The following is a 24,769-nucleotide window of genomic DNA, read 5'->3' as shown; positions in this document are numbered from 1 at the left end:
AACAAGTACATGATGAACATTAATTGCATTAAAATATATATATATATATATAAAAACTAGTACAGAGTTATACCTCACTCATCAGTCATCTGCATGCCAATAAATGCCTCTGCATATTCTTTTTTATAAGACATTCATTCTAACATACTAATGAAATGAGAGCTGATGCAATAGTATGTTTTTTGACTGGAGTTCGTCCTCTTTACAGCACCACCGTAAACATAAAGCACCGCTCTAGTCCTTTAAGGGCACATATTTAAAAAAAAAAAAAAAAAAAATCGGCACCACACTTCCGGTGGATAAAGACAAAAAAGAGACGCTGCCCAGCGGTGACAAGAGGACAGTCCATCGACGAGAAGTAGGACTTTGTTTAAGAAAAGTGGCCAGCTATCGTTGACGAAGAGCGAGGACGCCTGCAGCAGACAGACACAGTGACACCGAGCCATGGTGAAGATCAGTTTCCAGTCTGTCGCGGGACAGAAAGTGGAGAAGGAGAATGATGGCGACAAGACCGAAATTCTCATTCCTCATCCGATGGTAAGTATTTCTCTTCTTAAAAACGCTTGTCATTGTCGTCTTAATATGACACCTATCCAACATGATGCCTGCTGTGCCCAGGCTCTCCTGCCTGCTTGTTCTGCGGGGCATTTTTGACAGCATCTATCGCCATTTGGTTGGAAACAAAACATGTCATTGCTTCGATGGTTTTCTTCTGCGCCAGTAGTTACGCTTATTGTAGGCTTGATGCAAATTATTGTAATGTGCAAATGCATGCTCTTTGTTACGGGCTGTATAGAGTATTACAAGCAACAAGAAATTTAAACAATGTAAAGGATTTGTTTTGGGTTTTGCTTCATAAGTGGCATGGCCTCTGATTTCTTTCCTTTAGTGCAAATTTAAATAAACAACTCCCTAGCTTTAAAAAGGTAGAATGCAAGAAATGCATGAGCTTTGGCTGACAAAATGGCAGATGATGTGGCTTGCAGCGCATGCAAGATCATTTTTCACAGCTCCAAATGAGGCAGAGCACTGGAGTCCTCAACTTTGCCTGTCAGCATCCCAGCATCACCTTATCAAAGATACATGGCTGAGCCCCAAAGATGATGAACCATAATGGAATTTAGATAGGACATCAGGCATGCATATAAAGTGAATATTGCAAAAGTACAGAGCTGGAGTGGGTGTGTGACTTTGAAGTCTGTTCATCCAAATGTATTGAACAGGAGACAGACAGGCCTCATGGTGTGTCACGCTCATAGTTGGTGTGAAAGAGCCTCTATCTCTCTCTGTGGGGTGGGAGAACACAAAGAACCGAGTCTCACAGAAGTGTGTGTTCGCACATACACAGTTGTCGTCTTGTCCTTTGCACCTTCTGCTTCCAAATACTGCCACAAAGAACAGTGTACCGAACTGAAATGAGTTTGTTCTAATATGAAAATATACATACAGGATAGACACCGTGCTAATATAAGGTGCAAAAATATACAGCATATTTAGCAGACATTGTGAAACAAAGGCACTCCTTTTTATTTTTTGTGCCATGTCCTATTTAAAATGATGGAACATGTTTTTTCATTCATTGTCATGATTTTTCTGTGAAGTTTCTGACAACAGCCGTTCCCATGCACACGTTAATTTTTTCATTTACAACTCCAGCTGGTCTAATCAGATTTATATTTATATGTCCCAATATCGGAACAATTTGGACTCAAAAGGACTTCAAAATCTGTACAGAGTACGACACCCTCTGTTCTAACCCTATCTTGGATAAGGAAAAACTCTCCAAAACTTGAGCCAAGAATAGCAACCATCAGGAGATCAGGAGATAATTTTACCTGCCACGAGCACTCGACAGTACAGCATTTCTCTGTTAGTCATTGTTTTTGTACATGGAAGCACACAGTGACTATCTACTATCTGTGTGTAGTGCCACCCTGCCAGCACAGGTTGGGCGCGTGGCACCAACAGACGGGCTGCGAGACTGGAGGCGTCTGGGAAGATTACTCACCATCTCAGTCAAGTTTTCATTACCGAGCGCTCCGTCATCCCTTCCTCTGGGAAGTGCATCTAATTCAAAATTGAAATGCAGAGTTGCCATTTATGTGAGCTTCTATTTTAGCAGTTAGTTAATTCGGGTCATTTTCAGCTGCTCTTCTTGGTGAAGATGAGTAAGCTGAAAGTTAGATTGAAGCTGCCTGGAAATGCTTTTCTGTGCCCATTTGAAGTATTAATATCTCTGTTGTGTTTTCCAGGATGAGGATGAGCTGGTCCTGCCGCTGCGGCCCAAAAAGTCTCCCCTCAATGGCCTGTGCTGCCTGACGTTTGGCCTGGTTGTGTTCATGGCTGGTCTGGTCCTTGCCTCCATTTATGTCTACCGCTACTACTTTATACCTCATGTAAGACCTGACCTCTACTGTGTGTTGTATGTGCCTCAGATTGGTTCTTGCATCACATACTGTATTCATAAATGAAATGATGTCCTTTTTGTTTTTTATTCAAGTCACTGCAGTAAAAAAAGAATATCCTTGCTACAGACTTGTTTCTGAGTGTTCCAGCAGTTGTGTTGATCCAAATGCTTATTTATGTGTGTGTAGATCCCAGAGGAGAACCTGTTCCACTGCAGGGTGCTTTATGAAGACTCTGTGTATGCCCCGCTGCGTGGGCGTCAGGAGCTGGAGGAAAATGTCGGCATCTACTTGGCCGACAACTATGAGAAGATCACTGTGCCCGTGCCTCACTTTGGAGGCAGCGACCCCGCTGATATAATCCATGACTTCCACAGAGTGAGGACCAAACACACACTCATTTGACATATACAACTTGAATAGAAAACCCACAAAGTACACAGTTAAATATTTACTACAATTAACTTCTAACTGTTATTTATTTATTTTTCAAATTAGATAAAAAGAAAACACAAAAAATTAAAACACAAAAACATAAAACAAGACCACAATCTGCAGCCCAGCATACTGCAGGTTATAACATCCGTATTCTAACATGCTCACAAATTGAAATTTTGACCTGATGATGACCCTAGATGAAAAGACAGTAGATCATCAAAGTCAGTAGGATTCATCCTCTGCGGACCATGAATGTCCATACAAAATTTGAATAGCCATCAATTCAATATTTGTTAAAGTATTTCAGTTTGGACCAAAATGGCAACATCTCCAAGCCCCACTGCAATGTGGGTAAAATGATTCAAATTTTAGTTCAAGAAACTGCCAACACATAACAATATGAGCACAGACAACCTAAGTACTTGTCCTTAGAATTTGTATTTCATAAACTGCTTTATTTTCCAGGGACTGACTGCCTACCATGACATTGCTCTGGACAAGTGCTACGTTATTGAGCTCAACACCACCATCGTGATGCCTCCACGTAACCTTTGGGAGCTCCTTATCAATGTGAAGGTAACACAACTGCAATCTTAAACAACTTAATGTATTCATAAGCACCATTTTTTCTCTTGAATTCTTAGAAAGGAATGGCTTTACATTTAGCCTTCCCTGTTGCTAAATGCTATGAGATGCTTCGCATTTGACTCTACCAATGTACAGTTTAATGTAAGAAAAAAACTCAAACTGAGATCTGGTCACACGAGTTAAGGCCTGGTCACAGCAGAAAGTGGCACAGTGAAATTCATCTGAAATGGGCAGCGCTGGAGGCTTTGTGATGAAGTGATTACTCGCAGGGATAGTTAGTTACCTACAGTAGTTATCAAGCTAACAGCTACCATGCCAGCAAGATGCTAACGCTAGTCAGCCACAAGAGCTCTTTAAGCTACTTCCTATTTTCATGGCATCTTGTTCTCGGGCTTGTACATAATTTCATCAAATACGATGTCGTTAAAGAGGAAAACAAATGTTCTTTTACCAAGCTAACTTGCTAGCTGTCAGTTAGCAAGCATGTTAGCTTGGTCATTTACAGGACAATACATTCACACAGTTGATTCAAAAGACTTAGCAGTACCATTGTCTGTCTCATAACTGTATAAAAATCGAAATCTTTTGTGTAGCAGTTTATATTCCGACAGGGTAGGCTTTAAATTAAAGTGGAGAGAGCGACACGGCTAATAAATTATGATAGCTCCCTTCATTTTGGACTCTCCAGTTCTTCGTTCCCTCAATGGTCTGCACTGTCAAGTTATTATGTGAACACGTCCATGTGTGCAGACACCCAATATAGTCTGTTTTTGGACTATTCAGCCCCTTAGTGTTTCGGTTGGAAAACACTTTCCAGTGAGCTTGTTATTGTACCTTTGTCTCTTGCAGAAGGGAACATACTTGCCTCAGACCTACATCATCCATGAAGAGATGGTGGTTACTGGCAAAGTGCACAACATGCGTCAGCTGGGACCCTTCATCTACCGCCTGTGCAATGGGAAGGACACGTACCGTCTGAACCGCCGTGTCAACCGCAGACGTAAGTAGGGGTTAATGGAGGGAAACATTTTAAGAGGCCCATCAATCACATGGTAGATAGCGGTACGCTCTGTGTTTTTGTTTTAATGGATAGAAGGAACTTTAATGTTTGAAACTGTTGTGATCAGATCAAGTCACGTCACTGATCCCCTCTGTGTCTCACCCCGTTTCCCTCTCAGGCATCAACAAGCGCGATGCGAAGGACTGCCACCACATCCGTCACTTCGAGAATACATTTGTGGTGGAGACTGTTATCTGCGATGAAGCGTGAACACGGCGGTCATCCGTGTCATCCCACCCACCCAAAGGCATATCTACAGTCACCACCCCAGCCACTGTAGCATCCTCCTGTGGAACTGATGTTTGAGTTGCACTTTACTTGTGATTTTGGTTTGATATTGTAAAAGATTTTTTTTTGTTTTCCTACCAACCTATTTTTTGTTGTTGTTTTTTTTGTGTCTATTTTCCATACGTAATAATTACACTGAGATGTAATGCAATACTAAACTGTTGGTTCTATCACAGGATTTTCCTTGTAGCAAAGTCCTTTAGCCCATAATGAATTAAAATTTCAAGACCCCTCATCTTCCTCTTGGGATTTGTATGATGGTTACCGTCGTTGGGGGATGTGTTGTCAAGGAGACTGTACTTTTGTTTTTTTCTCCTGCCCTGGAGGTTACTTTGTGTCTCTTAGTTCTACTAACACAATCATATGTGCAAAGCAAACAACATTATCCATAGACAATAATTCAATAGTTATGTTTTTTTCCCATGTTCTCTGTAATGTAAACATGTAACTGCTGATGACTAGTTGCTTACTTGCATCTTTATCCTCTTGCCTGCCTGTTGCTTCTTTGCTCCCTTTTCTGTTTTTCATTTCTTAGAAGTTCAAGAAGGTTGCATTGGACATTAGTCTGCTTTCACTTTTTTTTTTTTTTATATATATATATATATATATATAGTATTTCATCATAATTGAAACTGGTGATGACCCATATTTATTTTGGATGTGCTCATTTGTCATCAGCTTTTCTATTTTTTTTGTCATGTTTTGTGTGCATTCTTCATCAATGCCTTTTGTGAATGATTTTAAAATATTGTCTTTGTCTTCCCTTGCATGTGTTTATCTATGTGAAAAACAGCACTGTTAGAATGTTTTGTTAAACAACGTTTAAAGCCTTAGTCCAGAGTCAGAGACTGGATTAAAGTCAATACTACTGAAAGGGAGCATATTATGTTAGTCAAAAAACAAATTTGATCTGTATATTTTGTCTGCTGATGAAATCATGAAATCTGTCTGTTAATAAAGTAGTGGAAAAAATAACTACGGATTTGTTGATGCTTTATTCACTTTTAGACCTCCAAACCTTTGGCAAAATGACCCGGCAACATGATTATGCTGCAGCCAGGTTGTTTTTAATTCAACATGCATTTATACTACTCATTTCACTTCTTTCTGTTATCATTTTCATGTATTTAATTTTTTTGTAGCAGCAATCCAAGTTGCCGTGATAACAATGTTTGTTATCAGATGTGAGATTATTAGATTATTAATATAAATATTTACATGAAACATTTTAATGGTGATATGATGAAAATTACCTCCGGGTCAATGACCCCTTCCCAATCATCATGACAACTGAGAATACCCTATCCACTGACGAATACCTTGAGATACAGTTAAATTGAAAGCGCCAGTAAAAGCATATAAGTGGCCCTTGAATTAACATTGTTTTGGTCAAGATTCAAAAATAAACTTTCCACACCCAATTTACTGTGAAATGTTTCTGTCTGTATTTAATTTAATTTAATTCCAACAACTCACTTAAATAGCCAGCTTCACATACTATAATCCAGCATTTTCTTAAATGTCTTTTTACCCAAATTATAAAATTCTGATTACATCTAATAGTTTCGAACCATGTAGATGGTTTTGGTTAAATTCTTCCAAATTCTGAGATAGACAAAGAAACGTTTCCATTGTGTCCGTTTTTTGGCCACTACAACAGATATCTAACCACGAATGAAGCGTTTAGCTGAATTTTCACAGCTTGTTAAAATCACAGCTAATAGGAGCTTTTCTATCATGATTGGTGACCTCTTCTCGTCAGCTGCTCCTCTCTCTTGTGGGGTTCCCCAGGGCTCAATTCTTGGCCCCATTCTGTTCTCTTTATATATGCTGCCTTTAGGGGCTATTATAGGAAAGCATAAACTGTCATTTCATTGTTACGCAGATGATTTGCAAATCTATTTGCCTATTAAAGCAAATGACAGTGTCGCACTAAACTCCCTGCTTAGTTGCATCACTGATATTAAGCTGTGGCTTTCAGAAAACTTTCTTAATTTGAATGAAGATAAAACGGAGTGTATTATTTTCAGTACTTCAGGCACGCAAAATGGTCCAGCTTTGAGTTTGGGAGCTCTAGCATCCTACACTAGGTCAGCTGTCAAAAATTTGGGGGTTACTTTTGATTGCAGCATGAAATTTGACAAGCAGATCAGTGATGTTGTTAGAATGAGCTTTTTCCAGCTTCGTCTCCTGGCTAAAGTTAAGCCTTTCCTCAACAGGCACGATCTAGAAAAGGCAATTCATGCCTTTATTAGTTCTAGGTTGGATTATTGTAATGCTCTTTACGTTGGTCTGAATCAGACCTCCATCTCACGTCTTCAACTTGTGCAAAATGCAGCTGCTCGCTTTTTAACAAACACATCTAGACGTGCACATATCACTCCTGTTCTCTACACCCTTCATTGGCTCCCTGTGCGTTTTAGAATCGATTTTAAGATTTTATTGTTTGCTTTCAAGGCCTTAAATGGTCTGGCCCCGGAGTATTTGTCCGAAATTTTAACTTTGCGGGAGCACAACCGGTCATTGCGGTCTTCAAACCAGCGACTTTTAGAAGTGCCAAGGTCTAGATATAAACGGTGGGGTGACCAGGCTTTTGCAGTTGCTGCCCCGAGACTCTGGAGCAAGTTACCCCCTGATATCCGCACTATTACAGATGGAGCTCTTTTTAGGTCCAAACTTAAAACGCATCTGTTTAGTCAGGCTTTTAATACGTAGCAGTGGTGTGACGATTTCGTTCTTCTGTTTCTCTGTAACTATTTCTGATTTTACATGTACTTTCTTTATATTGTATGATATGTGTTTTTATTCTTGGTTTCGATGTTAAGCACTTTGGATACCTGCTGGTTGCTGTAAAGTGCTATATAAATAAAGTTTGATTGATTGATTGATTGTTCTCATATTCAGACAAGCGTGTCTCTCTCTCTGATTACTCTATTCATTTGTTTGCTCATTCTGATGTTGATTATAGCTTTTATTGTCGTGCTGTGAAATGGTTTTCTGTAGGCTACAGTATTGCATCAAGTAGCTAATTTGTACTTGTTTTCTAATGTCATCATCCTTATCCAGCTCTTGCGTCACACTCACCCATCTGCTGCACAACGGAAGTGAGATTGATATCTGTGTGGTTGGAATTTAACCAGATAACAAAAATGCAGTTAATGTTCCATCAGTTGCCTTATTTGACCCGGTAGTGTGTAAAATTAGGTGAATTAATATAAACAAAGTCATAGATGATACCCATTATTGACTACTTTGCCAATCCTCAATGGCTAATTGCATTTGCAAGGGTTACTTTTGGATCATTTCAAATCTGCCCATGTGGTAATCACGATCCTTACAGTCTGCTGTCGGTTTATAGCGATGCCCTTCCATCTGGTGAGGTTCAGGACTCGAGAACTGCTGGCTCTGTGACTGAGACGCTCTCAAACAAGACAAAAGCCTGAGTCACGTCAAGTGATTTAAACATATAGAACACATCTTACATAAAAGAATTAAAAGATACAATAAGAAAAGAATAATACTAAAATAAGATTATATGTTCACCAAAAACCTTATACAGTACGCTTTCTTTCTCACCAGCTTTGCTGTTAAACATGCAAGTCTTCAGGCTTTTTAGTTTAGTTCTGATGACTATAACACAACATGATATAACACAAGATGATTTCAGTCAGCTGCAAAATAATAGAACATTTGCTTGCCAAGAAATAGTTACATCTTACAAAAATACACTTATTCGCTTTCTTGCCCAGAGTTAGATGAGAAGATCAAAACCACTCTCGTTCAGCCAGACTAGCTGAATCCCCTGTTTTCAGTCTTTGTGCTAAACTAACTAACCATCTCCTGGCTGTATAGCTTCAAATGTATAAAAATGGCATCCATCTTCCCATCTAACTTTTGGCAAGAAAGCATAATTTCCTCTAAAACAGCTTGGACTCTTGTCCTCCTGTTTGAATGCATGTGATGTTACAACCTATAAGCATGAATTAATATTTAATTACATTTACAAGCCTAGTTTTCCCCCTTCTTTTACGAGATTTGCACAAACATTTTAATAAAGAGACAATCAAAGTTGTTTTTCTTGTTGTTTTTTGTTTAAAAAATAAAAAAATCTACCAGACTGTCGAACTTGAAGCCAAACAAGTATCCTTCCCACACCCAAACAAGCTGTTTTACAAAAAAAAAATGAAAATTAGTCTATAGCCACAAAGTTCCACTTCCGGGATTGCTCCGGTGCAGGCGATAATTCCGAAGGATGTCCCTCTTTTCGGCCAGATGTCTGTTTCCTTCCGCTTTCTTTGTGTTGGAATTTTAAACTCCAGTGGATTTATGAGGACTATGGTTAACTGCTCCTCAGATCTCTGCAGGGTAAATCCAGACAGCTAGCTAGACTGTCTGTCCACTCTGAGTTTTCTGTTGCACGACTAAAACAACTTTTGAACGTACACGTTCCACCAAAACAAGTTCTTCCTGAGGCTATTTTGCAGTGACACCGTGGCTATGGGCGCCACTAAGCACCAGACAGTGCCACAGTTTGTGATTCACGATTGGTTTAAAGAAATGCCTATGAACCAGAGCACGCTTTTCTCCCATCCTGGAATGCTGTGTGGACTAGCCAGAGCCTCGTCCGCAGTGCTGTACAGGAAGGTCTGACAAAGCGAGACTACATGGAAATAGTGTGTCCTTGGCCTGGTTCTCTTGCAAGTTCTATATCGTCTTTTTTCTTCCAGAAGGCATCCAGTGAAAAGTAATACAAAAGTGGATCCAGACAACAGTTAAAACTAGCAAGACATACTAAAGGTGTACTCACAGGTAGCCCAAACAATAATAAAGCAACTGTCATAGGCAAGAAACATATGATGAACATAACCAAGTTCATGAAAAAAATTAGCATGACATTCACCTTGTTGTTGACCCTTGCTGAGTCACTGAGATGTCTGCGTAGAGTCCAAGACACCAACATGGTGCACACAACATTGACTGCCAGTAGGGTGAGCGCTAACACAGACATTAAATAAGTAAATGCTGATTTATAACCGTGACTGTTATCATTAATGTTGACATTGTGTTGAAATTCAAAACAGGTAGAGTTATTCTTACGCTTTATAAATTTTGAAAATCTCAATCTCTCTGGGATGTTCAACACCACCACAAACAGCCAAACGAACACAACAGCTTTCAAGGCGTTGGGAGCGGTTCGGAGATGGCGTGACCTCAGAGGGTAGACGACAGCCAGCAGCCGGTCCACACTAATGAAGGTGATGAAGATGGAGCTGGAGCGGATGTTGTTGCGAAAGAGCATTGTGGTCCAGATACATGCCTCAGGGCTCAGTGACCAGGTACCTGTGGCGTAAAAGTAGACCCTCAAGGGCAAGGAGATGACGAGCAGCAGGTCAGAGATGGCCAGGTTGACCATGAAGACGACACTTGGGGATTTGAGACTGTGGCGTCTAAGCAGAATCCACAGCGACACAGCATTGAGAGGCAGACCCAGTGCCAAGATGCAGCCATAGACCAGAGCATAAACCAGATTTGACTCATGTCCATCTTCCATGGTGTTATTCATGTCTAGCCTACCTGATGAGAAAAGCAATGTTTCGGTGTGCTTTATTGAATATTGCAATCAAGCACAGGAACCGTCAGTTCCTCCCTCTGCTCTTTAGGCTACTTGTATGAGGTGAAGGCTGATTAAAAAAATAACAGGAAGTTTACGTGACTTAACTCAGGAACTGTGGTCACTGTGATGTTCTTGAATTAACCAACTTTAAAATGTTATATCGTGTTGCAACCTAAATATATATATATATATATATATATATATATATATATATATATATATATATATATATATATATATATATATATTTTAACCAAATGGAAAATGCGCTTAGTATTCATTATGACTTGAATGCTGATAAGATCTATGTTTATGAGACAGAAAGTACACATGCCACACTTTATCAAGTGTCAGGATGTGGGTTACTTTTACGTGTGTGTTAGTGTGGGTTAGTTCTTCACAGCTCATTTCGGAGAAAAACTGATGATATTTAATGTGATAATACATCCTTAAAGTGGAGGATTTACATTCACATGTTTATTATTTAAAAAACTAAACAGTGACCTTTAAGATAATGCGTCTGTGACTCTAGGCTTGAGTGAACTCAAGATAGGCCTTCATTACATTTTCAAGCATTTAGTAGATTTAGAGCAACAAACTCTGAGAAGAGAGATATATTGAAAAAATACATGACCCCAAAGAGACGCAGTGAGTGTTACTGGAATTAAGCCTCTGTGTGTGTTTACAAGCCATTACAAGGCAGAGAGATCTTGTTACTATACCAAACCAAGCCCAAGCCAATGCTCTTTTTTGCTGAGCAGTTTATATGGCAGATACACACACACACACACACACGCACACACACACACACACACACACACACACACACACACACACACACACACACACACACATAGTCTCACTCTGTTCTCATAATAATGCACAGGTCATATGATATGACAGTTTCCACAGCCATTTTTCAAGGGATCACCTCATCACTGCAGTCACTTTCGAGGACTATATAAGGAGCTGATGAGTGGTGGAGATCCTCCTAAGTCCTGCAGATTGGATATGCATTACTTTTAGCTTAAAGTATTCTGATTTGATGGTAAAGATGTTTTTCTCACCAGCCCCCTGTCTCATCCTTCTACTCGTCTTGAACTTCACTGATGCTGGTGAGTTGATGAATGCTCCATTGAATGTGATAATGGATTTACTCACAGATTTGAAATTGGTAACTTGACAGCTTGATGAACATACAAAATAAATGAAAGCAATTCACACATATCAGGATTTGCAAAGGTTTTTGAAAAGTTGAAATCATACTTCTATAGCACAAATATGACAAAGCTGAGGCGATTAAATAATATTTCATTCTTTGCTCATTATTTCAGGTAGAGTTTATTTATGTTTGCAGTTGTCAAGTTTGAGCTGGAAGACAAAAGAAAACAGATGCTACTGGTGGTTGGCTGGTGACAGTGAATCCCTTGGGAAACTGATGTTAGATGTTGACTGTTCCTGAAATAGATCAGAGATTTTGTAGGTAGAGTTTTAGGTATTTTTGCCAACCATCACCTCACTGACATGAACATAACTCGTTTTAATCAATCAAACGGCTGATAGAGCCACATATGAGCCTTATTAGAAGAAGTTATCAGCTTTGGTACCACCACCATTGTATTTTTTCCATGACTGTGCTCAATTGTCCTCTCTTTTCCTTGCTGCTTGGTTCCTCTTTAAATGCCAGGACGGATTCTGAGGAAGATCAAGGAGCGTGTGCGTAATCTCCAGCTGCAGGAAGCCAAGCAGCATCTCCAGAAGCAGATCAGTGGTCATCAGCCTCTCCAACATGTTAAGGAGGGCAGGATTCACCAACAGCTGGACCACTTCAACCGACAAGACGTTAGCACCTTCCCTCAGGTAGAGAAAGATCAATGATCAATGGCCTGTCCATTGTGAGTGCATGGAGAAGATGATTAAACGAAACAGGCCTGATATTTGAGACATAAAAAGTAATTGTACACTTGACTTTGAAAACTTACAGTGATGACAAAAGAACACTGACACAAGGTTCTGTGATCTCAAAACTATGGAAGCCCTGAGAGGCAAGTGAAAGAAAACAATTATTGTGATCCATTTTCTAGTCTGATCTAAAAAAAAATAAAAATAAATGTCTCTCCTGTGTTTATGACTTGTAAGAAAAGGTTACTTTTTTTCATCTGTAAAAACAGGTGAAAACAAAAGTTTAGGCAGGTGCTTATCTTCCAGGTGAATTTTCATTTGTACCTTGTGTTTAGAGTGCATGGAGAAATTAAAACTCACCTGGAAGAAAACATAAATGCTTTTTGTCCCATTTAGAACATGGGGTAGTGGTGTACTTCAGCCTCTTGTGGCCCAAATGAGAATTACAACAACCAACACATAGAGTAGTAAAATGATCCTGACAAAAAAGAAATCACCCACCAACCACTTTTTTCTCCACCTGTCACAGGTGAAACAACGTAACTTTTTTCACGTGTTTTACCAGATCAGACTTAGAAAAAAAAAATAATTAATTATTACTTTTTTTATCACTTGCCTCTCAGGGCCTCCGTAGACACCTTAAAGCAGTCTCCTGCTGCTTTCATTTTGCTCTACAGACAAGAGCTAAACTGCTACCAACATTAGCGCTTAAGCAGCAGTGAGTGAGCTCTCTATCTGGAAAAACCTAGACTGGTTTAACGTTTTTACCTCCCCAACTCCACTAGGCACCAACAAGACGACGTCTCCTAACAGCATGTATTGAGCTTCTTTTAGCTCTCACTGCCATGTGTCCACTGCAGATTTAAATAAAGGATCACTAAGACTATGAATGTGCTGCTGGTTTGCGTGAACCTGAATAAAACATTTCTTTCTCTGCATCTCTCCTCTTTTTCCAGAGGTTCTTTGTGAATGAGGCATACTGGCAACGTCCTGATGGTCCAGTGTTCCTCTTCATCGGAGGAGAAGGGCCCATCTTTGAGTTTGATGTTCTGGCAGGTACATGCAACACATGTCCTCACCTGTCTGTCACACAATTTCAGACAGCAGATTGGTCAAACAGATAAAATACAGAAAATGGCTGACACCCGCTTGTAGATTGAGAAATAAAAATGGAAACAATGAGTGAAGCATCACATTGTGTGTTAGTAAAATTAAACTTGCTTGCAAGCATATTCCTTGCATTATCTGTCCTGCCCTTTGATGTGCTCTGTCAGTACCCACCAAAATCCTCACATCTTTTTCTTCCCATGTTTCCATCAGTTAAATTTGGAAATATTCTCACTGTCCTTAATGGGAAAAAAATTACTTGCACATACCTATAGGCCCTACTGTATAAGGGGTTGATAGTGCATCATCACTCTATCACACATTTTAGCGTCTTCAAAACATTTAATCCCCTCATACTGTCAGTGTGTTTCTTGCTTAAAAAAGTATTACAGTAAACCTTGCTATACACTGAATCTAATCTGCTTTGACCATGTTTTCCCAGGTCACCATGTTGACATGGCTGAAGAGAACGGGGCTTTGCTATTGGCTCTGGAGCACCGTTTCTATGGTGACAGCATCAACCCTGATGGCCTCAAAACGGAGAACCTGGCACACCTGAGCAGCCAGCAGGCGTTAGTGTTGGCTCCCTACCAGCGTGTGTGTGTGTGTGTGTGTGTGTGTGTGTGTGTGTGTGTGTATATATATATATATATATATATATATATATATATATGTTCTTGTTTAACTATATTCGTGGGGTCCAAAAACCGAGAATACAGTATACTTGTGAGGTCCGGACAGCTTTGTGGGGCCAAAATGCTGGACCCCACAACTTTAAAGGGCTGTTTGAAGGTTAAGACTTGGTTTTAGGATTAGGGTTAGAATTAGGTTATGGTTATGGTTATGGTTAGGGTTAGGGTAAGGGTTAAGGTTAGGTATTTAGTTGTGATGGCTAAATTTAGGGTAAGGGGCTAATGAATGCATTATGTCAATGACGGGTCCCCACAAAAATAGTGCTACACACTATGTGTGTGTGTGTGTGTGTGTGTGTGTGCGCTGTGTTTGAGCCAATCAAATTTCAAGCATCCATCCGGGCCTTGCCTTGGCGCAGTTCATAGCAATGGGCATACTGACACTGTAAGTTACTGAATAGATCAAATAAAAACTGAACATTTCCCTCCTAGGGAACCCAAGTACATTTTCCAGAACAGTCAATTAAAAATAAGGACATTCAAGGTAAAATCAAGACAGGTGCCCACCTTATGACATGTGTGAATGTCTCTTTCTCTCCCTCACTCATTAGTCCTTTTTGTATATATAGTTAAGTATGAGAAACCTAGTGTGTTTTGCCTGTGTTTCCCATGTATGCCTGTTTCTTTCCATTACATTTTTATGTCATGTACGTATCTATAATGGCCTGGGAACGCCTCTGGATCCCTGTCTGAGCTGGTTAATCTGGCTCAGGAAAGGGAAGTTTGGGGTCCCCTGCTGGAGCTGCTGGCCCGTAACCCGACCCCAGATAAGCAGATGAAGATGGATGGATGGTATCTATAATCTGTTTCAGGTGAAAGACTGAAAGGGTTAAACATATTTTGTGTGTGTTTTTTTTGTCCAGGCTTGCTGACTTGGCTGTATTCCAACAGTACATCAGCCAAAACTTCAATCTGAGCCACAGGAACACGTGGATTAGCTTCGGAGGCTCGTACTCTGGAGCTCTGTCTGCCTGGTTCAGAGAAAAGGTGCATAATGCAAGATTTTCTAGCGCAAGACAAACAGTTAATTCAGTGTCACACTCAGGTCCTAGATCACTAATAATCTACTGATATTTTCAGGGGCAGGTATGGACATTATTAGCAAGCATTTACAGCAGCAGGATGGTGCACGTGGGATTGACTCAAAATAAAGTTACAGTGGCTGTGCTCATCATATCAAACAGGTCAGCCACTGCAGCATTGTGGCTTATTGATGTGTTTTTAATAGTTTTTGGACAACAATGGAGCTCTACGGCTCAGAGGAATAAGATATATCAGGCTTTGGCTACACAGACAATATTTGTTTGAAGAATAAATTCATTGGTGGTATCGTCTAATGGGATTTGTTGACAATAATAATGTTAAACAATAATAATATACACAGTACATTGAATATCACCAGACTTATCCAATAATACTATCTCATGTGTTGTCACTTTAAAAATGGCCTTAGAACCCAACCTTATATTGAATTTCCAAGTTTGTAAAAGGCACTAGATGCATTTTCTATTCTGCATATGCCACGCAGGTCAGAAAATAAACAACACATTATGTATGAATTTTATTAACTATTCATTTTTTAGCTCTTGTCACTCCTTTGTCGCTGTTCCTCTTACATCCTACTGCAGTTTCCCCACCTGGTGTATGGAGCTGTGGCCTCCTCTGCTCCTGTCAAGGCGAAGTTGGACTTCTCTGCCTACAGCAATGTAAACTGCCACAAACCATAGTCACAATATTAGCATACTAGCAGGGCCAGGCTCTTTAAAATACTGAGGTCATGAGTCAAAATTCCCCCTGTGCAACTCAACCTTGCACATTGACAAGCTTCAGGAGAAATAAAAGTCAGCATATTACCAAAACAAATCACAATTTTTACCGTTTCATTTCTCATTTATTCATTTAATCCAACATACCATAATACAACATTATGGTCTAAATGCTGATTGAAAGTATTCTCCACATAAGTAATTTTGGTGGAGAATTCTAAATACACTTTTTGTCGACATACTATACTCTGACTTTTTTCAACATTCCATACTATGACTATTTAATTTTTTTTCTTTTTTTCGACATATGACTGTTTTCAAGTCAGTTATTTATATTGCAGACTATGATATTTTTTTATCATTTTTTTAGACATACTATAGTATGACTTTTTTATCACTTTTTTTTGGAAATACTATACTATGACTTTTTTCCACATGATATACTATGACTTTTTCATCACTTTTTTTGACATACTATGTATACTCTGACTTTTTTGGACACTTTTTCAATATACTATACTATGACTTTAACTGACATACTATACAATTACTTTTTCATCACTTTTTCGACATACTACACTATGACTTTTTGGTCACTTTTTTTCGCCATACTATACCATGACTTTTTAATCACCCTTTTGAAATACTATACTGTCTTTTTATCACTTTTTTTTTTACTTAATTTAATTTACTTAAATTTTCAACATACTATACTATGACTGTTTTCAACATGTTCAATTTTTTCCAGGTTTGATTCCCAGTCAGGGCTGGCCCCTTTATTTCAGAAATGTTCATGTTTTTTCCAGAATTTCTTTGACTTACTATGCTATCACTTTTTTGTCATACCATGACTATTTTTGACAAACTATACAATTACTTTTTTATCACTATTTTTCAACATACTATGCTATCACTGTTTTCAACATGAGATGTTTGGGGGAATTGTGGCTCAGTGGTTAGCACTGCAGACTCTCACCCAGGTTTGATTCCCAGTCCAGGCTGACCCCTTTTTTGTGGAGTTTGCATGTGCTTCCAGACTTTCTCTGGCACACTATTTGACTTCTTTATGATTTTTTTTCGACATACTATGCTATGACTTTTTTAATCATTTTTTTTGACATACCATGACTTTCAACAAACAAGACTATTTTTTTTACTTACTATACTTTTTTACTTTATAATTTTTGTCCTTTCTTCGTACTCTAATCTGGGGAAGGACAGTCTCTTTGATATTAATCATCTCTCTTTGTGTGTTGAAGGTCACATGACACAAAGCGCAGTTACCTGTCATGTTATTTTGTTTATGTTAAGGGGTTTTACACTTTAAATACCTTAATACTTAAATAAGTATAGCTGAACAGCACTCAGACAAAAAAATGTAAAGTGCTAACAATATTTTTTTGTTCATGGAAACTGGTAAATTAACAAGTTTAAATCGTTGCAGTAAATTCGTAAATTTAAATCGTTGCAGCAAATTTGTAAATTCGCAAGTTGAAATCGTTGCTGGAAATTCGTAAATTTGCAAGTTGAAATTGTTGCTGGAAATACGTAAATACGCAAGTTGAAATCGTTGGAAATTAATGAGTTAAAATTATTTTTGGAAATTTGTTTGGATGTTTTTAACCTGGTCTCAAGAGGTATACCTCTGGCCACTTTTTTGCAGTGGTTAGCAATGCTCCAACAGGCAACCAGCAAGTAGTAACTGCAGATTCTGATGCAGGTTCGATTCCCAGTCTGGGCTGGCCCTTTTCTTCAACATCCAATACTATTTTTTTTTGGGGCATTTAAGTAATTATTTATTTGAAAAAATATTTATGAAAGCGGAGAGAGAGGGGGGATGACATGCAGCAAAGGGCCACAGGTCAGAGTCAACCCGGAGACACTGAGGCAAGGAGTAAACTTTTAAAAATGGGTGTGCGCTCTACCAGGTGAGCTACTCAGACGCCCATATGCTTAGACTTTTTAATGGCTTTTTTCAACATTCTATAATAGTACTTTTATCGACTACTATACTATGACTTTTTTTAATCACCTTTTTTGACATGCTATAACATGACTTTTTATCACTTTTTGACATACCTATACTGTGACTTTTCGACATGCTATACTATGATATTTCTTTTTCTTTTTTTAAACTTAAAATATTCCCCTATTGTTTAATACATTTTTGGTATTCAACATTTCACCTTCTTCTTACGCAATTATGACTGCAATCCAGTTTAGCTTAAGCAATTTAGCTTTTCAGCATTCACAAGCATTTTCTACAGGAAATGCATTTTCTAGTTAGCCTAGTGATACATGCCTCCTTTAAATAATAACATTGTTACTCTCACATCTGTGATTTCCTCTGTTACAGATTGTTGGCTTGAGTCTTATGAACGAAGCAGTTGGTGGCTCAGAAAAGGTGTGAGGACAGCCGCCTGTCTGTGCATCGTATGGTAGGTATTACATTTCCGCCTCTCACATGTGTTAAATTCACCCTCATTCCCTTCCTGCAGTGTCTGGCTGGTGTGCGGGAAGCATTTGCTGCTGTGGAAGCACTGATGAGTGGGAATGCTAGCCAAGTGGCCATGGATTTTGGCTGCTGTACGATCCCTAAGAATCTTGATGATCAGGTGACGGCATTGGTTTTTATGAGATTCTTTAAGGGAAAAACTTAGTGGTTGTTAGGCTTAATAATGCTGAACAAAGAACTCTTTGTGGCATCTTGCATGTCCTTTTTTTTGAGGATTTAAGATTTTTTTCAGTGCATGCTGGTGTAGTGAACTCTCCATACTGGATTGTTTAACATGAGCCCACTAAACTAAAATGAATTAATCATTTATTTGTGATATTGTGTGAGTAAAATCTTAATATCTAACATTACCAGTAACATTTCACTGTCAGTAAATGTAGTAGTAGGCCTACAATGTTTTCCTCTGAAGTAGAAGTACACAGTAAGTCAATGGTACACAGTTGAGTTGCATTCAGGTGTACGGGACTGCAAAAAGTTTGTTTTGAAACATCTTTGTTTGATTTGTTATTTTTCCATTCTGATGCAGAGCAAATGCTTCTGAGTGGAAAATAACTATTTTATTATACACCTGCTTCAGATTGAGCTAATGCAAAACCTGGCCGACATCGTCATGGGAACAGTGCAGTACAATGAAGAAGGAGTGCTCATGTCTATTAATGAGCTCTGTGGTGTTATGACCAATAAGAGCAAGGCATATGAGGAGGAGATGGAGGCTTACAACCGCCTTGTTAAACTTGCTAAGGTATGTAAATTTCAAACAGTACAAGGGTGCACTCCAGCTTGCAGTTTTCTCTTTTCATGCACAGTATAACCACCAGATGTCCCCGTTGAGCCATTTTCATGAATTCCTTATTAGAGATAGGCTTGCCCCCTAGAGTTAAAATGAAAAGGTGCAACCATTTAGGATATCTCATGCCAGGAGAATTATGCAGCCAGGGACCCAAAGGCAGGTGTTTTCTCTATTATTGTGTGTGTGTTTCTTCCTGTGTGTGTTTGCTTGTGCAGATCTACCATTCCACCAGTGAGGAACCGTGTCTGGACATCTCCCATGAGAAAACAGTGAAGGATCTGATGGACACGTCCCTCCCCTCAGGCAGGAGAGCGGCGAGACAGTGGACTTACCAGACCTGCACCGAGTTTGGCTTCTGTACTACACACACACACACACACACACACACACACACACACACACACACACACACACACACACTAGAATCTGGATCAAGAACACATAGTCAACCATTTTCTTGTTATATCCTGACATCCCTTCTGTCTTTGTGTGTGTGTGTGTATGTGTGTGTGTGTGTGTGTGTGTGTGTAGACCAGACTTGTGAGGATGCCACTTGTCCGTTCTCTGGGATGATGACCCTTCAAGCCCTGACTCAATTCTGTCCCATGCTGTTTGGCATTTCCCAGCATTCCCTGCCTGGACGCATTGCCTTCACAAACACTTACTATGGAGAAAATGTCAACCCACACACACACAGGGTCCTCTATGTCAATGGTGAGACTGGGTTTACTAGAGACAAAATCACAACAAATGACTGGTGAGGGAATAGCAAAACGGTGGTTCAGGATTTTATTGACTCATTTAAAAAATATATCATTATTACCACAGGTGGAGTTGACCCATGGAAGGAGCTGTCGGTGGTCCAGGACAGGACAGAGGACGGAGAGGATGCCCAGACCATTTTCATTAGGGACACTGCTCACTGTGCTGATATGATGAGTAGAAAAGCCACAGACCGCTGCTCGCTCAAGAAAGCCAGAGAGGTATATATGCCAAAGTGATATGTTACTGTGTAATATGCATAACAAACATATAGATGATAAAGTCCTCATAAACCTTCCCTCCACCTCTTAGGAGATTGAGAAACATGTGGTCAGTTGGCTGAAGATGGCTGCTGCAGGAGAAGATTGAGAAAAGGACGGTGTGATCAGATCACATTACATAAAACCTGATCAGCTCTTATCACTGACCCCTGCAACCGATAAGGAGCAACTAGTGTGCTTGGCTGCTCTGCTTCATCATTATCTTCCTCTATTTCCTCTCTAAGCCCCTCCTGTTCTCCACCTCCTCCCCATCCCTCCACAACTGCACTGTGCTTGATCTGTATGATTTGGTTTTATTCCCAAAGGATTTTTTTTATGTCTTTACAGATGCTTTTAAAGTTGAAATCAATTTGGGATTGCAGAACGAGTTTCATTTATGTTCCTCTCCCCTATGTATCTTAGTTGTCTTAGATTTGATATTTATGGATAACATTAAGGTTTACACCTGCTGAGTTTATGAGACTTCATGCTTATAATAACACATATTTACTGGCTGTGTTCTACATATTAGCTTATGCTTTGTTTTTTCACAATATTCATCAGTTGCCATAACCCTGTATTATCACTAGGGCGCGATATTGCTACATATGTGTAAAACCCATTTCTTGATCCTCAATCTCTGTAAAACACCAGGAAACACAACTCAGAATAATTTTCCACGCTGGTATTTATCTGTTGTTCTTAATAAAAGGCAGCAATATTGTTATTAAAAACCCTTAGTGCAGATTTATATCTATCATTGTGTGACATTTGTTCATGAATTGGGAGTGAAACTGAATGTGTTAAGTCGCTGTGTAGGCTATCCGTGGAAGTGATACAGTTGTGTTGTTGTGTTTGTAACAGTTTTGGAGAGTGTTTGTGTGAGAAAGATGAGGAAGCAGCAGTTGTCCCCAAGGCCATCTGTTTGCTCTGGGCTGCTCTGTGTGTGTGTGTGTGTGTGTGTGTGTGTGTGTGTGTGTGTATGACCCTCTCCGTAGGAGGTCAAAAGTGGGAGGTCATGACCCCGCTGACCCTGTGGGAGTTGAGATCATCAATCAACTAGGGGCTGGACAGAGCAGCAGGAGGGGACACACACATATGTAGATACTGTAACACATACACTCTGCAGACGTACGTGGGACACTTAGTATAAATACTGGTTTATACTATACTCGTCTATACTCGTACACTTAGTAAAAAATAGACCAAAAGCACATTTGACCTAAACAAGTGTGATGAATACAACAGCATTAATTAAAAAAATGTATCTTGTGGATAGCTAATGGCATCTTCATATCAAACACGTATTTTATGTTTCAGCCCGCAATCACACACGCACGCAGGCACACACACACACCACACACACTCTGTCAGACATTAGCTGCCAGCCAAATAGCTAGTCCGTGAGTGTTGTTTGATAACCTGCGTGCTTTCTTATTAATGGAAAACTCCCAGATGCTATCAGACACCTCAGAGACAAAGCTTTAAACATGCGAAGAAAGTGAATAATCCTGAAGCACTTTTGCAGTGCACTGCAGTGCATCCATTTTATCCTGTTTCTAACATCCGCTCATCTCTTTGCTATTATAAACAAGCAAACACACACACACACACACACACACACACCAAGAGCCACTATCAGGGTTATCAGCCAGCACTTCGACAGCAGATCGACAGGGCATGCTTTTTCTCTCTCCTCCATTCCCCCTCCTCCTCTTTCAGCCTGTCCTGTTGATCAATGAGGAAGTTCTTGGGCCTCAACTATTAATCAGAGCCTATCGGCTATCTGTCTGCAGAGCCAACCAATCACAGCCCTCCGACAGCTAGGCCATGAAAAATGTGGCCCGGGTGGATGGAGGGGAGGTTGGGGAGTTTAGGGTGGAGGGTGGTGGTGGGGTCGAGGAGGAGAGAAGGGAGGTGAAGGAGCACTCTATCTGATCCGAGTCAGGTCACTGCTGCAAAACTGCAACTTAACTTACTTTACTACAGTTGATTCTTCACATAATGATGACACACAGGAATGAGCGTACAGGTTTCATAACCAATACAAACTTCCCTTTCCCTTCAATAGACACATTTTGTTCCTGATTCACATTTACATCAAATTGAGGCATTTTGCAGATATGTATGCTTTCACTTTGGGGGCGGTTAGAATGACAGAATCGGACTAAATTATAATGAACACAGTGTTTTTATAGGTTTGCAACAGAAAGCTCCCCAGTGAAGACTATAACCCACCTGATCTGTTGTCCAATAACGCAGCCTGTCCTCGTGCCTCAAAGCTTCATCAACACACTACCATCCTTCTTCTGCATAATCACCATACTCAAACTCATCCATTCACATCTTATTGTCATGATTAGATTAGGCCTACATCTAATGTTATTACACTGCTCCCATCTCTCTCTGCACCTCTGTCTCCCTCCCTCCCTCTCTCTCTCTCCCCCCCTCATCATGAATTTCTTGCAGATCTTATTAGTGTGTGATGCGGACCAGGTCTCCCACTTTGGATTTATGAACCCTCAAGACTTCTCTCCTTTAATCTCCCTCTCCTCCCTTCCTGCATCTGTCCATCTATCATTCCCAGGGTTGGCTTGGGCGGAAGAGTATTAATCCCTCCATCCCATCTCTCACTCCTCTGGACAGATGAGGAGGTGGAGGAGGGAGATGGGGATGGGAGGAGGCGAAGGGGTAGAGGGTAGGAGACCTTAGATTACTTTTCATAATATTTCTGTAGCATTGTGGGAAAAATGGAGAGGCATTACAGGTAATGTATGCAGATTTACTAGATGATAGGTCACTGCTTTGATACCTTCAACAGGTATGAGGATGAGCTGAGATGCTGCAGAGGCGAGTGTGTGTGGGTGGAATGCAGAGGCAATGATGGGATGATAAACAACTTAGTGTGGGAGTATGTGTGTGTGCTATCAAGATGTTTGCATGTTTATGCAGTGCTTGGTTGTCTGTATATGTATATATGCCATAATGGGGTCTATGCAAAGAATGTGTCTACATGCAAAATGAGCATCTTTGCAAAAGAGCAAAATATACTGCAGCATATTACCTGTTGATGCCCATGGGCAAGAGAATGTATTTTCAGTATGGATTTTAGTTTTAGCTGAGGTAAAGGCAAGCAGTCACTAAACTTAGGTAGAAAACTATATACCGGTATATGTTTATCCTTCAAATTTAACACATTGTTCATACTTGATCTACAAAAGAAAAATGCATCCACAAGCACTTGAAAGGAAACACTATTACTAGGAAAATGATTTCTCTCACAGCACCCCTCTTCCCGCGCTAATGTTGATGCCTGTCAAACACACACACACACACACACACACACACACACACACACACACACACACACACACACACACACACACACACACACACACACACACACAGTATTTTCAACAGAATCCAATAAGCTCCGGGAAATCAATTGGAGTGATCAGGACATTTAATGAGTCCAGTCATTGCAGGCCTAATTCTACATAAAGAAAAGAAACAAATTCAGAGTAAAGAAAAGAATTGAACCTTTGACCAGCAGTCAGGGTAAAGCTGACTCTCCTCCTCCCCTCACACACTCTCCCCCCTCCACCCAAGCCCTAGCAGTGACAGGTAGATTAAGGGGCGTGATAGATGCCCCTCTCTGTATCTCCCTCTCTCAACCCCCCCCCCCCCACCCTTCCACCCCACCCTTTCCCTCCCCTCCATCCATCATGGCGGCTGGTGTAATTGCGGCTGCGTTGGGCTGGCAGAGGGAGCCTCCATCCATCTCCTTAACAACAAACAGTCAGGAGGACGGATGGCGCTGCGCTCCCCAGTTAATCTCCATCTATAAGAGTGGGGAGGGGGTGGAGAAGGAGAGGAAGAAAATAACAGAAGGGAGAAAGGCAGTGTTGGCTTACTATAAACAAAAAGCGATAGAAAGAGGAAGGCAGAAGTGTGGAGGGAAGGATGGAGAGATGGTCAAAGTCCTTGCCCAAACAGGTAAGTAGAGAAAGAGGAATGACCTGGGAGGGTCAAGAAGAAAATAAACTGGAGGAAAGTTTGCAAACAGGCTGCAAGAGCAGATAAGGCTGGATTTGCTTGGCAAGTTTACCAGAAGAAAGCAGGCGAGGTGGAAGGAGGAAGGGATGGAGGGGGCGAGAATTTATGTCTATGCAGCCAGACGACCCAGAAACTGGAGAGGCACAGGCTCATAAAAATGCACTCTGCATCCCTAGACTGCCCCTCACTTCTACCCCTCTCTGTTTCCTTCCCTTATCCTCTTTTTCTCATTTTACTTCCTTCCATCACTTGGCTCCCTCTCTCATGCAGGCAGTGGAGGGTCACAGCTCAGCTCTCTCATGTTTTGAGCGGTTGTGCAAAAGGTCACGGCAGCCATATTTTTTTAATGGTGGAGTCACTGAAGTCAACAAGGCTGGGTGGCCTTCTACCTCCCTTCGTGTCATTCTGGTAGAGCCAAGTAAACTAGACTTTTTGGCAAGGTCAGGGTAGCCGCAGTTTGTAGAGGTTGTTGTTTTTCACCTTGCAGATGAAGCATTTCCATTTGAACGAGGTCAACAGCTGGCAA

The 24,769-nt window shown here is 40.3% G+C and overlaps 3 protein-coding genes across 4 annotated transcripts; 2 read left to right on the top strand and 1 right to left on the bottom strand.

The window, feature by feature from the left end:
* The first annotated feature begins 278 nt into the window (after positions 1–278).
* itm2ca (integral membrane protein 2Ca) lies at positions 279–23,114 on the top strand. Of its 2 annotated transcripts, XR_004102211.2 has the most exons (7): positions 279–537; positions 2,253–2,396; positions 2,595–2,783; positions 3,309–3,419; positions 4,281–4,431; positions 4,610–5,483; positions 23,100–23,114. XR_004102211.2 is itself a non-coding variant. In XM_031283706.2 (6 exons), exons 1-6 carry the CDS (start codon positions 445–447, stop codon positions 4,699–4,701), a joined length of 780 nt encoding a protein of 259 aa, XP_031139566.1. In that variant the 5' UTR covers positions 279–444; the 3' UTR covers positions 4,702–5,757. The 2 variants fall into 2 exon arrangements, 1 of the variants encoding a protein (XP_031139566.1); XM_031283706.2 differs by lacking the exon at positions 23,100–23,114 and having other exon boundaries at positions 4,610–5,757.
* Positions 9,387–10,427, bottom strand: LOC116038968 (lysophosphatidic acid receptor 4-like). Its single transcript, XM_031283702.2, has one exon. The coding sequence runs from the start codon at positions 10,340–10,342 to the stop codon at positions 9,440–9,442; it is 903 nt and encodes a 300-aa protein (XP_031139562.1). The 5' UTR covers positions 10,343–10,427; the 3' UTR covers positions 9,387–9,439.
* Positions 11,393–20,915, top strand: LOC116038894 (thymus-specific serine protease). Its single transcript, XM_036001097.1, has 12 exons — positions 11,393–11,508; positions 12,081–12,253; positions 13,252–13,351; positions 13,845–13,974; positions 14,958–15,081; positions 15,723–15,800; positions 18,217–18,264; positions 18,359–18,475; positions 18,953–19,117; positions 19,381–19,879; positions 19,994–20,148; positions 20,240–20,915. Exons 1-12 carry the CDS (start codon positions 11,439–11,441, stop codon positions 20,294–20,296), a joined length of 1,716 nt encoding a protein of 571 aa, XP_035856990.1. The 5' UTR covers positions 11,393–11,438; the 3' UTR covers positions 20,297–20,915.
* Positions 23,115–24,769: the final 1,655 nt, after the last annotated feature.

Source organism: Sander lucioperca, chromosome 5 (assembly GCF_008315115.2).
Source record: "Sander lucioperca isolate FBNREF2018 chromosome 5, SLUC_FBN_1.2, whole genome shotgun sequence".
NCBI lineage: Eukaryota > Metazoa > Chordata > Actinopteri > Perciformes > Percidae > Sander > Sander lucioperca.
Note: the sequence above shows the minus strand (reverse complement) of the source record. Positions and strands in the feature narration are given on the sequence as shown.